At 44.1% G+C, this 16,919-nt stretch overlaps 1 protein-coding gene across 1 annotated transcript in view; it reads left to right on the top strand.

The window, feature by feature from the left end:
- Positions 1–6,119: 6,119 nt before the first annotated feature.
- ADPRHL1 (ADP-ribosylhydrolase like 1) overlaps positions 6,120–16,919 on the top strand; it is a 56,638-nt gene continuing 45,838 nt past the window's right edge. Inside the window, 1 exon segment of the mRNA XM_040425178.1 lies at positions 6,120–6,393. Within this exon segment, the coding sequence (XP_040281112.1) occupies positions 6,180–6,393 (214 nt within the window). The 5' untranslated portion in view covers positions 6,120–6,179.

Genomic DNA, 16,919 nt, shown 5'->3' on the forward strand with positions numbered 1-16,919 from the left:
AGCTGACTATTGTGCAGCTATGTCTGGACAGCAGACTATTGTGCAGCTATGTCTGGTTAGCTGACTATTGTACAGCTATGTCTGGACAGCAGATTATTGTGCAGCTATGTCTGGACAGCAGACTATTGTGCAGCTATGTCTGGATAGCTGACTATTGTACAGCTATGTCTGGATAGCTGACATTGTGCAGCTATGTCTGGATAGCTGACTATTCTACAGCTATGTCTGGATAGCTGAGCTGACTATTGTGCAGATATATCTGGATAGCTGACTATTGTACAGCTATGTCTGGATAGCTGACTATTGTGCAGCTATGTCTGGATAGCTGACTATTGTGCAGCTATGTCTGGATAGCTGACTATTGTACAGCTATGTCTGGATAGCTGACATTGTGCAGCTATATCTGGATAGCTGACTATTGTGCAGCTATATCTGGATAGCTGACTATTGTACAGCTATGTCTGGATAGCTGACTATTGTACAGCTATGTCTGGATAGCTGAGCTGACTATTGTGCAGCTATATCTGGATAGCTGACTTGTGCAGCTATATCTGGATAGCTGACTATTGTGCAGCTATATCTGGATAGCTGACTATTGTACAGCTATACTGTGTAATGAAGTCAGGCGGCACAGCATACTGGTTGAGGGGTGCTCGGTTTGTGTGGAGGTAATCCCAAAATCAGAAGAATGAAAGAAAACCTGCACTCCCAAAAATCTTTGACGTTTCGGCACTCACAGGTGCCTTTTTTAAACAAGATTCAAACAAGGACTCATACTGCTGCTCACTTCTTGTTTGAAAAAGGCACCTGTGAGTGCCGAAACGCCGCGCGTCATATGAGTGACCAATAAATCTATCACCAGCAAAGATTTTTGGGAGTGCCGGTTTTCTTTCATTCTATTGTACAGCTATGTCTGGATAGCTGACTATTGTGCAGCTATGTCTGGACAGCTGACTATTGTACAGCTATGTCTGGATAGCTGACTATTGTGCAGCTATGTCTGGATAGCTGACTATTGTGCAGCTATGTCTGGTTAGCTGACTATTGTACAGCTATGTCTGGACAGCAGACTATTGTGTAGCTATGTCTGGACAGCAGACTATTGTGCAGCTATGTCTGGATAGCTGACTATTGTACAGCTATGTCTGGATAGCTGACATTGTGCAGCTATGTCTGGATAGCTGACTATTCTACAGCTATGTCTGGATAGCTGAGCTGACTATTGTGCAGATATATCTGGATAGCTGACTATTGTACAGCTATGTCTGGATAGCTGACTATTGTGCAGCTATGTCTGGATAGCTGACTATTGTGCAGCTATGTCTGGATAGCTGACTATTGTGCAGCTATGTCTGGATAGCTGACTATTGTGCAGCTATGTCTGGATAGCTGACTATTGTGCAGCTATGTCTGGATAGCTGACTATTGTACAGCTATGTCTGGATAGCTGACATTGTGCAGCTATATCTGGATAGCTGACTATTGTGCAGCTATATCTGGATAGCTGACTATTGTACAGCTATGTCTGGATAGCTGACTATTGTACAGCTATGTCTGGATAGCTGAGCTGACTATTGTGCAGCTATATCTGGATAGCTGACTTGTGCAGCTATATCTGGATAGCTGACTATTGTGCAGCTATATCTGGATAGCTGACTATTGTACAGCTATGTCTGGATAGCTGACTATTGTACAGCTATGTCTGGATAGCTGACTATTGTACAGCTATGTCTGGATAGCTGACTATTGTGCAGCTATGTCTGGATAGTTGACTATTGTGCAGCTATGTCTGGATAGCTGACTATTGTACAGCTATGTCTGGATAGCTGACTATTGTACAGCTATACTGTGTAATGAAGTCAGGCGGCACAGCATACTGGTTGAGGGGTGCTCGGTTTGTGTGGAGGTAATCCCAAAATCAGAAGAATGAAAGAAAACCTGCACTCCCAAAAATCTTTGACGTTTCGGCACTCACAGGTGCCTTTTTTAAACAAGATTCAAACAAGGACTCATACTGCTGCTCACTTCTTGTTTGAAAAAGGCACCTGTGAGTGCCGAAACGCCGCGCATCATATGAGTGACCAATAAATCTATCACCAGCAAAGATTTTTGGGAGTGCCGGTTTTCTTTCATTCTATTGTACAGCTATGTCTGGATAGCTGACTATTGTGCAGCTATGTCTGGACAGCAGACTATTGTGCAGCTATGTCTGGTTAGCTGACTATTGTACAGCTATGTCTGGACAGCAGACTATTGTGCAGCTATGTCTGGACAGCAGACTATTGTGCAGCTATGTCTGGATAGCTGACTATTGTACAGCTATGTCTGGATAGCTGACATTGTGCAGCTATGTCTGGATAGCTGACTATTCTACAGCTATGTCTGGATAGCTGAGCTGACTATTGTGCAGATATATCTGGATAGCTGACTATTGTACAGCTATGTCTGGATAGCTGACTATTGTGCAGCTATGTCTGGATAGCTGACTATTGTGCAGCTATGTCTGGATAGCTGACTATTGTGCAGCTATGTCTGGATAGCTGACTATTGTGCAGCTATGTCTGGATAGCTGACTATTGTGCAGCTATGTCTGGATAGCTGACTATTGTACAGCTATGTCTGGATAGCTGACATTGTGCAGCTATATCTGGATAGCTGACTATTGTGCAGCTATATCTGGATAGCTGACTATTGTACAGCTATGTCTGGATAGCTGACTATTGTACAGCTATGTCTGGATAGCTGAGCTGACTATTGTGCAGCTATATCTGGATAGCTGACTTGTGCAGCTATATCTGGATAGCTGACTATTGTGCAGCTATATCTGGATAGCTGACTATTGTACAGCTATATCTGGATAGCTGACTATTGTACAGCTATGTCTGGATAGCTGACTATTGTACAGCTATGTCTGGATAGCTGACTATTGTACAGCTATGTCTGGATAGCTGACTATTTTACAGCTATGTCTGGATAGCTGACTATTGTACAGCTATGTCTGGATAGCTGACTATTGTACAGCTATGTCTGGATAGCTGACTATTTTACAGCTATGTCTGGATAGCTGACTATTTTACAGCTACGTCTGGATAGCTGACTATTTTACAGCTATGTATGGATAGCTGACTATTGTACAGCTATGTCTGGATAGCTGACTATTGTACAGCTATGTCTGGATAGCTGACTATTGTGCAGCTATGTCTGGATAGCTGACTATTGTGCAGCTATGTCTGGATAGCTGACTATTGTACAGCTATGTCTGGATAGCTGACTATTGTACAGCTATGTCTGGATAGCTGACTATTGTGCAGCTATGTCTGGATAGCTGACTATTGTACAGCTATGTCTGGATAGCTGACTATTTTGCAGCTATGTCTGGATAGCTGACTATTTTGCAGCTATGTCTGGATAGCTGACTATTGTGCAGCTATGTCTGGATAGCTGACTATTGTGCAGCTATGTCTGGATAGCTGACTATTGTACAGCTATGTCTGGATAGCTGACTATTGTACAGCTATGTCTGGATAGCTGACTATTGTGCAGCTATGTCTGGATAGTTGACTATTGTACAGCTATGTCTGGATAGCTGACTATTGTACAGCTATGTCTGGATAGCTGACTATTGTACAGCTATGTCTGGATAGCTGACTATTGTACAGCTATGTCTGGATAGCTGACTATTGTACAGCTATACTGTGTAATGAAGTCAGGCGGCACAGCATACTGGTTGAGGGGTGCTCGGTTTGTGTGGAGGTAATCCCAAAATCAGAAGAATGAAAGAAAACCTGCACTCCCAAAAATCTTTGGCGTTTCGGCACTCACAGGTGCCTTTTTTAAACAAGATTCAAACAAGGACTCCTACTGCTGGTCACTTCTTGTTTGAAAAAGGCACCTGTGAGTGCCGAAACGCCGCGCGTCATATGAGTGACCAATAAATCTTTTACCAGCAAAGATTTTGTGAGTGCCGGTTTTCTTTCATTCTATTGTACAGCTATGTCTGGACAGCTGACTATTGTGCAGCTATGTCTGGTTAGCTGACTATTGTACAGCTATGTCTGGACAGCAGACTATTGTGCAGCTATGTCTGGACAGCAGACTATTGTACAGCTATGTCTGGATAGCAGACTATTGTGCAGCTATGTCTGGACAGCAGACTATTGTACAGCTATGTCTGGATAGCTGACATTGTGCAGCTATATCTGGATAGCTGACTATTGTGCAGCTATGTCTGGATAGCTGACTATTGCGCAGCTATGTCTGGATAGCTGACTATTGTACAGCTATGTCTGGATAGCTGACTATTTTACAGCTATGTCTGGATAACTGACTATTGTACAGCTATGTCTGGATAGATGACTATTGTGCAGCTATACTGTGTAATGAAGTCAGGCGGCACAGCGTACTGGTTGAGGGGTGCTCGGTTTGTGTGGAGGTAATTCCAAAATCAGAAGAATGAAAGAAAACCTGCACTCCCAAAAATCTTTGGTGTTTCAGCACTCACAGGTGCCTTTTTCAAACAAGATTCAAACAAGGACTCATACTGCTGCTCACTTCTTGTTTGAAAAAGGCACCTGTGAGTGCCGAAACGCCGCGCATCATATGAGTGACCAATAAATCTATCACCAGCAAAGATTTTTGGGAGTGCCGGTTTTCTTTCATTCTATTGTACAGCTATGTCTGGATAGCTGAGCTGACTATTGTGCAGCTATGTCTGGATAGCTGACTATTGTGCAGCTATATCTGGATAGCTGACTATTGTACAGCTATGTCTGGATAGCTGACTATTGTGCAGCTATGTCTGGATAGCTGACTATTGTACAGCTATGTCTGGATAGCTGACCATTGTACAGCTATGTCTGGATAGCTGACTATTGTACAGCTATGTCTGGAAAGCTGAATATTGTACAGATATATCTGGAAAGCTGAATATTGTACAGATATATCTGGATAGCTGACTATTGTACAGCTATGTCTGGAAAGCTGAATATTGTACAGCTATGTCTGGATAGCTGACTATTGTACAGCTATGTCTGGAAAGCTGAATATTGTACAGCTATGTCTGGATAGCTGACTATTTTGCAGCTATATCTGGATAGCTGACTATTGTACAGCTATATCTGGATAGCTGAGCTGACTATGGTGCAGCTATTTATAAGAAAACACAAAAACAGAAAATCCCAAGGTCCTGAAAGGGTTAATAAACTGTAGATTCCCTTTAGGGGCAATCACCTCCACCAATCATTTCCTAGAGCTGAGAATAATTTGTACAATGTTGAGTCATTTTGGACCATTCCTGCTTGCAAACTTGTTTTGATTTATGGATAATTCTGGGATGCCTTGCATGCAGTAGGGTAAGGTCAGGACTGTCACTTAGCCATTCCAAAACACAAATATTTTTTAGTTGATTTACCTCTGTGGTTTGCGTCACAGTCTTGTTGCATCTCCCATCATCTCTTCAGCTTGAGGTCATGGATTGCTGCCCTTACATTCTTCTCTGAATTTTTAACTCCTTAGAATTCATTGTTCCCTCAATCATCACAAGGTTCCAGGCCCTGAGGAAGCAAAGCAGCCCCAAACCTTGATGCTTCTTTCATTTTGCTTCACAGTTCACATCTTCAAGGATTCTCTGGGGCTTTACCTAAATTCTCTGTGGATTGCCTGACTGACTGCAGACTCTTCCACTGAGGTCCCAACTGTATGTGCTCTTGTATCTTCCTATTCAGATGATATTACAGCGGATTTCACTTATATACATTAAAGGTGTGAATTTTGCTGTGAAATAAACCCAATATGTGAATTTTGCTGTGGAATCCACAAATTTGCAATGCTGAAGAAGTCTGCTATGTCTGGAGTTCTACAATTTACTAATGTACAAGTGCATGTGATTGCACTGCTCAGGTCATAGTCTGCAGTAATCCTAATCATACGAATCTTACAAACTGGCCTGTAATAACAGGGAAAGTAGCAGTAATCCATATATTTCATTGGACAGTAGTGGTGTGACTAGACAATGTCCAGTTAGAGAAACACTAGCAAAGAGGGATGTAACAGGCTGTGATAAGGGCAGCAGTGCCATTTATAGCCAGTGACAGGAGCTCTATCAGCCATAGAGTCTCACTAAAGTTAGACCTGGTGATTGCCAGACAAAGGAGAAGTACGAGCTGCGAAGTCCTCTCATCATGGAGAAATTTACAGCTGCTATGCTCCTGGCTGCGGTTGGTGATTCGTTGGGATATAGAAACTTTAGCTCGGAAATTTGCTGTTCAGGTGTAAAGATTCTTGAGGAGGTGAAAGAATTAGGAAGTTTAGAAAAGTTGGTGCTATCAGCCGAAAAATGGCCAGTCAGTCACAACACCCTAATGCATATGGCTACTGCAGAAGCTCTTGTCACAGGTAAGACTCTTAAATCTAAAAGTAAGTACATTATGTTGTGAAGACATATATTTATCATGTTGTTAAGCTAGCAACAAGAGAACAAGTTTACAATTGTTAGTGGCAACTTCTTCTTACTGACCACCTGACATCTCCACAAGGAGAGTTTTTAGAGACATTGAGGCTGAATAAAAAGAGATGAAGGTCAAGGGAAGGGATTAATGACTGAATCCCTGGTGGTCTAGGGTAGTGAAAGGGTTAGTGTTTACGTTCCTGCTAGCTTAGCGCAGTAAAGGGTTTAATTATTAAGTCCCTGGTAGTTTAGGATAGTAAGAGGGATAACTGTAAAATCCTTGGTGGTCTAGTGTTAAGTACTTGGTGTGGAGCCACCCCACACTCCAGTGACGTCTTGCTGGAAAAGGACACTGATTGAGTTCAGCATGTCTGATTGTATTCTGCTCCCTTCTACTGCTCTGGACTGATTATACCCAGAGATTTCAAACCTTATTACTAGTGATGAGCGCAGCGGGCTTTGGATCCTAGATCTGAAGTCGCTTCGCTCAAAACTTCGTATTAATGCTGTATAAAGATCCGTCTCCATACAGCATTAAAATGTACGGCCTCCGATGAGGCAAAGTTAGTTATTTGTGAAGTCGCGAAAGACTTTGTCGAATAACTTCGGTATTTGATTTTTAAAGTGGAAAACCACTTTAAAACTTGGATCCGAACTCAGCTTCTGTTCCAGCTGGTATCCAGCAGAACCAGAGTCGCTCATCGCTACTTATTAACACAGGGGAACCCCTGACAAATGCTTCCAGTCCTGGAATTCTTACTGCTGCCTCAAAGAAGCTTGGTGTAGTGGTGGGTATAATTCTTGTCCCGTGATATAACTTGGCTCACATACCATAAGTTATGTGGTCAGTTATTTTTAACAGTTATTGTCAGCCAAAACCAGGTGTGGGTCAAAAACACAGAACAAGAGGAAATCTTTCCATTATATTTTATCTCTGTGGAGGCTTCACTACTGGTATTGGCTCACAATAACTGATGGAAATAACTGACCAAATAACTGAAGTGTGAACTTGGCCTTACTGCTTTGCACAGTATCTTTGAGCAGGCTGAAATCAGTTTGTCTATTGCAAAGAGACAGGTCTTGTTATCTTCTGGGGAATCCCTTATCAGAGCTCAATGAACCCCAGGGTTCCTGGGAAGCCTGGCTGTGAAACCACCGTTTTCATTTGTGCTCCCCAGGCATTAAAAGGCTTTTTCTGATCGGTGGGGGTCCAACTCCCAGGCCCCTGTCGATCAGCTATTTGAGAAGGCACTGACGCACCCAGTAATGTCACAGTCTTCTCTCTGCTCACCAAACACAGCGCCATATATAGTATAGCGGCTGTGCTTGGTATTGTAGCTCAGCTCCATTCACTTCAATGGGGCTGAGCTACTCCTAGGCCATGTGACCAATGAACGTGACATCATATGGCCTAGGGAAAGCTGTGAGAAGGCCACGGCACTACTACGAGCTGATCAGCGGGGTTCCTGGGTGTTGGACCCCCACCAATCAAATACTGATGACCTATCCAGAGGAATGGGATGAGAATTAGGCTGTTGCATACTGGGTAATTACCCAGTACCTGTTTTTTAAGAGACACCTGAGAATAGAACCCCCACTGGTAACATGCTAAACGGTAGATCCAGAAAATGTTCTGCACCACTGTCAGTTCCAATAATCAGGAACTCTACTCAATGGAGAGAACTGGGCAGCTGTTATTCAGCGTATATAATCCAGTGATATACACTGCGTGCAGAATTATTAGGCAAATGAGTATTTTGACCACATCATCCTCTTTATGCATGTTGTCTTACTCCAAGCTGTATAGGCTCGAAAGCCTACTACCAATTAAGCATATTAGGTGATGTGCATCTCTGTAATGAGAAGGGGTGTGGTCTAATGACATCAACACCCTATATTAGGTGTGCATAATTATTAGGCAACTTCCTTTCCTTTGGCAAAATGGGTCAAAAGAAGGACTTGACAGGCTCAGAAAAGTCAAAAATAGTGAGATATCTTGCAGAGGGATGCAGCACTCTTAAAATTGCAAAGCTTCTGAAGCGTGATCATCGAACAATCAAGCGTTTCATTCAAAATAGTCAACAGGGTCACAAGAAGCGTGTGGAAAAACCAAGGCGCAAAATAACTGCCCATGAACTGAGAAAAGTCAAGCGTGCAGCTGCCAAGATGCCACTTGCCACCAGTTTGGCCATATTTCAGAGCTGCAACATCACTGGAGTGCCCAAAAGCACAAGGTGTGCAATACTCAGAGACATGGCCAAGGTAAGAAAGGCTGAAAGACGACCACCACTGAACAAGACACACAAGCTGAAACGTCAAGACTGGGCCAAGAAATATCTCAAGACTGATTTTTCTAAGGTTTTATGGACTGATGAAATGAGAGTGAGTCTTGATGGGCCAGATGGATGGGCCCGTGGCTGGATTGGTAAAGGGCAGAGAGCTCCAGTCCAACTCAGACGCCAGCAAGATGGAGGTGGAGTACTGGTTTGGGCTGGTATCAAAGATGAGCTTGTGGGGCCTTTTCGGGTTGAGGATGGAGTCAAGCTCAACTCCCAGTCCTACTGCCAGTTTCTGGAAGACACCTTCTTCAAGCAGTGGTACAGGAAGAAGTCTGCATCCTTCAAGAAAAACATGATTTTCATGCAGGACAATGCTCCATCACACGCGTCCAAGTACTCCACAGCGTGGCTGGCAAGAAAGGGTATAAAAGAAGAAAATCTAATGACATGGCCTCCTTGTTCACCTGATCTGAACCCCATTGAGAACCTGTGGTCCATCATCAAATGTGAGATTTACAAGGAGGGAAAACAGTACACCTCTCTGAACAGTGTCTGGGAGGCTGTGGTTGCTGCTGCACGCAATGTTGATGGTGAACAGATCAAAACACTGACAGAATCCATGGATGGCAGGCTTTTGAGTGTCCTTGCAAAGAAAGGTGGCTATATTGGTCACTGATTTGTTTTTGTTTTGTTTTTGAATGTCAGAAATGTATATTTGTGACTGTTGAGATGTTATATTGGTTTCACTGGTAAAAATAAATAATTGAAATGGGTATATATTTGTTTTTTGTTAAGTTGCCTAATAATTATGCACAGTAATAGTCACCTGCACACACAGATATCCCCCTAAAATAGCTAAAACTAAAAACAAACTAAAAACTACTTCCAAAAATATTCAGCTTTGATATTAATGAGTTTTTTGGGTTCATTGAGAACATGGTTGTTTTTCAATAATAAAATTAATCCTCAAAAATACAACTTGCCTAATAATTCTGCACTCCCTGTACGTGCAGTCATTACTAGTGTTGAGGAAACTTGTGTTTACAAGTTCAGGTTTGGATTATCTAAGAATTCCGTTATGGATTCCTCTACCACGGACCATAATTTATGGTCTGTGGTAGCGGAATCTATAAAGGAATTCTTAGATAACCCGAACCTTGTACGCCGAACTTGAAACCACAAGTTCACTCGTCACTAGTCATTACGGTGGTCAGTAGTACCTGTCGTAAATACAGACCTGCATACAACACTCCTCTTCTCTCATTATAAACTGCTTTCCTTTCTAAACCAAATGATTCCAAATATGAATACAAAATTGTGTAAGCTACAGAATGGTGGCCCGGCCATCAGTACATTGTAACAGCTACTGCCATAAACAACACCCAGTCTGTAGATGTAACAGCGGCTGCAGGGCGCCGCTGTTCTCCCGCTTACCGCTGCAAGCCTGGACTCTGTCAGGGTGTGTGCATTGCTTCTGAAGGATTCCGCTCCACAGCTTCAACTCAGCCCTGGTCACAGCCTGTGTTCGGCTGGTTTTATGTTCCATTGCTCTAAGGGCAGAGCGCATCACTCCCTGAGCTGAGTGGGTTAGGTCAGGTGACCTCTCTGACCAACCCTGGCTCTCCTGCAAGTATTTAAGTGCCTTATCCTTGTGTCCTGCATCGTCGCTCCTGATAATGTCTCTGCCACCTGACTACGCTTGTACTTGTGGTCCCAGGTATCTTCTGGTCTGCCTGGACCAGCTGCCACTGACTCAGGGATTGCTCTGGAGTAGCCCCTGGCAACTACCCTAATGGCTCAAGTCTATCCTCACCACTAGAGGCTCTAGTGAAAGCCAGGTAGTTGCTTAGACACGCCCCTCCAGAGTATAGCCGGTCAGTGGCGCAGTGGGTTCACATCCACTGATCCGTGACACTAGACAGTGATTTGCATGCCACTGCCCTGCTCCATTACCTGAATTACTCCTGCTCAGAAGGGGAATTAGTCCAGAGACTTAAATGGATATTCTGATTACAACAAGTTAACCCCAATCTGCGGGATAGGGGATAACTAATTGATCGGTGGGGGTCTGATTGCTGGGACCCCCATTGATCCAGCCAAGGGGAGTTGAATTCCCCTGTCCCCCAACAGTCAGACCCCACTGATTAGTTAGTTAATCTCTATCTAGTGGATAGAGGATAACTTGTAGAAACCAGAATATCCCTTTAAGGCCTCTTTTACACGGGCGTTGCGGGAAAATGTGCGGGTGCGTTACGGGAACACCCGCGATTTTTCCGCGCGAGTGCAAAACATTGTAATGCGTTTTGCACTCGCGTGAGAAAAATCGCGCATGTTTGGTACCCAAACCCGAACTTCTTCACAGAAGTTCGGGCTTGGGATCGGTGTTCTGTAGATTGTATTATTTCCCCTTATAACATAGTTATAAGGGAAAATAATAGCATTCTGAATACAGAATGCATAGTAAAATAGCGCTGGAGGGGTTAAAAAAATAAATAAAATAAATTTAACTCACCTTAGTCCACATGATCGCGATGCCCAGCATCTCCTTCTGTCTCCTTTACTGAACAGGACCTGTGGTGAGCATTCATTACAGGTCAAGGACCTGTGGTGGCGTCACTCCGGTCATCACATGATCCATCACCATGGTAAAAGATCATGTGATGACCGGAGTGACGTCACCACAGGTCCTTGACCTGTAATGAATGCTCACCACAGGTCCTGTTCGGTAAAGGAGACAGAAGGAGATGCCGGGCATCGCGATCAAGTGGACTAAGGTGAGTTAAATATTTTTTATTTATTTTTTTAACCCCTCCAGCGCTATTTTACTATGCATTCTGTATTCAGAATGCTATTATTTTCCCTTATAACCATGTTATAAGGGAAAATAATAATGATCGGGTCTCCATCCCGATAGTCTCCTAGCAACCGTGCGTGAAAATCGCACCGCATCCGCACTTGCTTGCGGATGCTTGCGATTTTCACGCAACCCCATTCACTTCTATGGGGCCTGCGTTGCGTGAAAAACGCAGAATATAGAGCATGCTGCGATTTTAACGCAACGCACAAGTGATGCGTGAAAATCACCGCTCATGTGAACAGCCCCATAGAAATGAATGCGTCGGTATTCAGTGCGGGTGCAATGCGTTCACCTCACGCATCGCATCCGCGCGGTATACTCGCCCGTGTAAAAGGGGCCTAAGGGTAATGTAATCCTCACTTTAAGGCCTCCTGCACACGACCGTTGTGTGCACCCGTGGCCGTTGTGCCGTTTTCCTTTTTTTTTCACGGACCCATTGACTTTCAAAAAACAAAAAATGCACCGTTTTGCAGCCGCATCCGAGATCCGTGTTTCCTGGCCGTGAAAAAAATATGACCTGTCCTATTTTTTTCACGGCCAACGGTTCACGGACCCATTCAAGTCAATGGGTCCGTGAAAGAACACGGATGCACACAAGATTGGCATCCGTGTCCGTGATCCGTGGCCGTAGGTTAGTTTTTATACAGACGGATCCGAAGATCCGTCTGCATAAAAGCTTTTTCAAAGCTGAGTTTTCACTTCGTGAAAACTCAGAACCGACAGTATATTCTAACACAGAAGCGTTCCCATGGTGATGGGGACGCTTCTAGTTAGAATACACTACAAACTGTGTACAAGACTGCCCCCTGCTGCCTGGCAGCACCCGATCTCTTACAGGGGGCCGTGATCAGCACAATTAACCCCTTCAGGTGCGGCACCTGAAGGGGTTAATTGTGCTGATCACGGCCCCCTGTAAGAGATCAGGGCTGCCAGGCAGCAGGGGCCAGACCCTCCCCCCCTCCCCAGTTTGAATATCATTGGTGGCCAGTGCGGCCCCCCCCCCTCTATTGTAATAATAGGTTGGTGGCCAGTGCGGCCCCCCCCTCCCTCTATTGTAATAATTTGTTGGTGGCACAGTGTGCGCCCCCCCCCCCTCCCTCCCTCTATTGTAATAATTCATTGGTGGCACAGTGTGCGCCCCCCATCGGCCCCCCCCTCCCTCTATAGCATTAACAACATTGGTGGCCAGTGTGCGGCCTCCCATCTCCCCCCCCCCCCCCCAATCATTGGTGGCAGCGGAGTTCTGATCGGAGTCCCAGTTTAATCGCTGGGGCTCCGATCGGTAACCATGGCAACCAGGACGCTACTACAGTCCTGGTTGCCATGGTTACTTAGCAATAGTACAATAGTAGAAGATTCATACTTACCGGCTGCTGCGATGTTCGTGTCCGGCCGGGAGCTCCACCTACTGTTAAGTGACAGGTCTGTGCGGCGCATTGCTAAATGAACTGTCACTTACCAGTAGGAGGAGCTCCCGGCCGTACACAGACATCGCAGCTCCCAGGTAAGTATGAATCTTTTACTATTGTACTATTGCTAGTAACCCGCTGCCACCAATGATCAGGGGGGGGGGGGGAGATGGGAGGCCGCACACTGGCCACCAATGTTGTTATGTTGTTAATGCTATAGAGGGAGGGGGGGCCAATGGGGGGCGCACACTGTGCCACCAACGATTTCTTACAATAGAGGGAGGAAGGGGGGGGGGGCGCACACTGTGCCACCAACGAATTATTACAATAGAGGGAGGGCGGGGGGGGCACACTGTGCCACCAACGAATTATTACAATAGCGGGAGGAAGGGGGGGGGGCCGCACTGGCCACCAATGATATTCAAACTGGGGAGGGGGGGGTCTGCCTCCTGCTGCCTGGCAGCCCTGATCTCTTACAGGGGGATATGATAGTACAATTAACCCCTTCAGGTGCGGCACCTGAGGGGTTAATTGTGCTGATCACGGCCCCCTGTAAGAGATTGGATGCTGCTAGGCAGCAGGGGGCAGTCATGTACACAGTTTGTAGTATATTCTAACTAGAAGCGTCCCCATCACCATGGGAACGCCTCTGTGTTAGAATATACTGTCGGAAATGAGGTTTCACGATCTAACTCATATCCGACAGTATATTCTAACATAGAGGCGTTCCCATGGTGATGGGGACGCTTCAAGTTAAAATATACCATCGGATTGGAGAAAACTCCGATCCGATGGTATAAAAGGGACTCCAGACTTTACATTGAAAGTCAATGAAGACGGATCCGTTTGAAATGGCACCATATTGTGTCAACGTCAAACGGATCCGTCCCCATTGACTTGCATTGTAATTCAGGACGGATCCGTTTGGCTCCGCACGGCCAGGCGGACACCAAAACGACTTTTTTTTCATGTCCGTGGATCCTCCAAAAATCAAGGAAGACCCATGGACGAAAAAACGGTCACGGATCACGGGAAAACGGGACCCGTTTTTGCGTACCGCAAAAAAATACGTTCGTGTGCAGGAGGCCTAAAGGGGATGTCCCATGAAAAATATTCGGCAGTTTTTAAACCAGCACCTGGATCTGAATACTTTTGTAATTGCATGCAATAAAAAATAAGTGTCCACACTCTAGCCATGGTGAATAGGAATAGATGTGAAATGTGGCATTCAAACTGCAAAACCAGAGCAGAAATCCTGGAGCCAGCCTTGGATATCAGATTTTCCAATGCCTATTTTACCATGCATACATGAGTTTGCTTGAACTTTAATGTCTACATATTGAAGCAGATGTGTTTATATCTGTGGCATAATTATTACAATGTCTCAGACTAAATGTTAGCAAACTGTAATAAAAAAAAAAAGACAGGGCTGACCTTGGGGTGTTTTTGTCCTTTTGGGGTGAAATCTCTACTGGTGACCCCCTACCTCTCAAACTGGAGATGGGAAAGCCAGAATTTTCCAACATGAAAAGAAACGACATGTTCTACCTGCTGACATCTCAACTTTTTGTCTCATGTGTATCAAGTGCTGGAACCTGACTTCATGAAATTGCCGGCATCCTTTTCTCTGCAGTGTATAGTATATTGTATTCTAAAGTCTGGCAAGCTGCATTCATACAGAGCCCTCCGAATAAATAACAACCTGAACACAGCAACCAAAATGTATTTTCAACATATATTATCTTACACCATGCAGCGACAGCTGTCTGTATATGAAGCCCACCGTTAGTTTGAATGAGTTAGTGTGAATCAGAAGCAAACGGCTGTATATAGCATGAGGCTGGCCCTGAGTCCTCTAGGTGGCTGCTATCGTCTTGTCTTTTCCAGATCTGAATATATATAGATCCTGGAATGTTCTCTGTCTTTTGTTTGATACGTTGGCCACTTGTTTTAATGCCACTGTAATCTTTTGCCAAGAGTGGCCTAAATTTAGTTACAATGTTCACTCAGTGGGAATGCTAGTTATCTGAAAATGAACTCACTCAAAGCTTGGTAGATAAGTGTTGTCAGTGTCTCATACGTATTTGAAGGTGTAGCTCTGTTCTTATCTCTCCTTGATATAAATATATATGTATATATATATATATATATATTGCAAAGGAAAATTGGGGGTCAGTCAGCACATCCAGTGCGCAGGAGCGTGTTGCCATGGCTGAAAGCACAAAAGCAAAAAAATATACAATGCAACAGCACTCTGCAAACCAAATAAAGTACAACAATGCCAAAGTAATAGAAAGTATTCTGGTGCTAATGCTACGCTTATAAATTTGATATGCTTGGCAAATACATTTTGTACAATATTATTTGGGCCCGTCTGCCAAATGTCAAGGCGATCTCTGTAAGACGGGAACCTAACACTAAATACCACATTAACTGGTGCCATACTGGCCTCCATTACATTCAGGGAACGCAGGTTTCACATTGTGTATATATATATATATATATATATATATATATTGTATATATAATATATTTATGTGTGTGTCTGTGATTTATGTTGCAGTAATAGAGCTGTTTGTAAATAGTAGTCATTTTAACCCCTTAATGACAGCCTATACAGGTTTCTACGGTGGTCATTAATGGGCTTTATTCCTAGAGTGCTGGCTTTCTTTGGCAGCTTGGAACAAGCGCTGCAGCTGGGCGTCTGCTCTAACAGCCTATACCGGCAGAAGCGCCGATCTGGGGCTGTTTAGCCACTTAAATGCCTCGGTCAATAGCAACCACAGCATCTAGGTGGTTTGGAGGGAGGGAGCTCCTTCTGTCTTCCATCGGCACCCCACAAATGAGATCACAAGGAGCCAATGTCTTTGCATGGCAGTCTAATGCCTAGTGAAGGCCAAATGTATTGTCATTGTCCATATTGCTTACTTTGCTGGCTGGATTCATTTTTTCATCAGATTATGCACTGCTCCTTTCCATGGTGGCGACCACCCTGCAATCCAGCAGCGGTGGCTGTGCTTCAACACTATAGAAAAATGCACCAGCCTATGTGTGCTCCCACAGTCCCGGCAACCAGAGAGGTCAGCGCTTTTTCCTATAGTGTGCAAGCACGGCCACCACTGGAAATGAGCAGTAGCTTCCTCTTCATAATAAATGCTATTTGCTGGAGTGAGCCAACCCCTTTAAAAAATGTATTAAATATATTATAAAAATTCCAAGTTAAAAAATCCACCTTTTTTTTCCATAGAAAACATTTCAACTATAAAATCCCCCCACATATTTGGAATCTCTGCATCCAAAATGAACCTCACTATGCAATTATCATGTCTTTTATCCTGTCCGGTAAACGTTGTAAAAAAAATAAAAAAATGCCTGAATTTCAGGGTTTTTTTTTTGCTTATTCAGCACCAAAAAAACGGAATAAAGAAAGTGGTACCAATGAAAACTACACCTTCAAAGCTAGAAAGAACTGTGCATCCGCAGACTGGAAAACCGGATCCAGCAATGCAGCAATTTCCGGAACACTTGGTACCGGATCCGGCATTAATACACTTCAATGGAAATTAATGCCGGATCCGGCAAGTGCGGTAGTGTTCCGGGATTTTGGCCGGAAAATATACAGCAGCAAGCTCCGGTCACATATACCGTACAAGGGACGGAACGGAAGACATCCTGATGCATACTGAACGGATTGCTTTCCATTCAGAATGCATTGGGACAAAACTGATTTTTCCGGTATTGAGACCCTTTACTGGATTTTAATACAGGAAAAGAATAACGCTAGTGTGAAAGTACCCTAATGCTTATATTTTTTAAATTTTTCACCCATTCTAGCCCTTTGTAAAAAAAAAAAAAAAAGTTATCATCCCACATAACTCCTTTAAACAGAGTTAGTTGAACTAGCTGAAATCAGATCTCCACAAAAATCC

This window comes from Bufo bufo, chromosome 3 (genome assembly GCF_905171765.1).
Source record: "Bufo bufo chromosome 3, aBufBuf1.1, whole genome shotgun sequence".
NCBI lineage: Eukaryota > Metazoa > Chordata > Amphibia > Anura > Bufonidae > Bufo > Bufo bufo.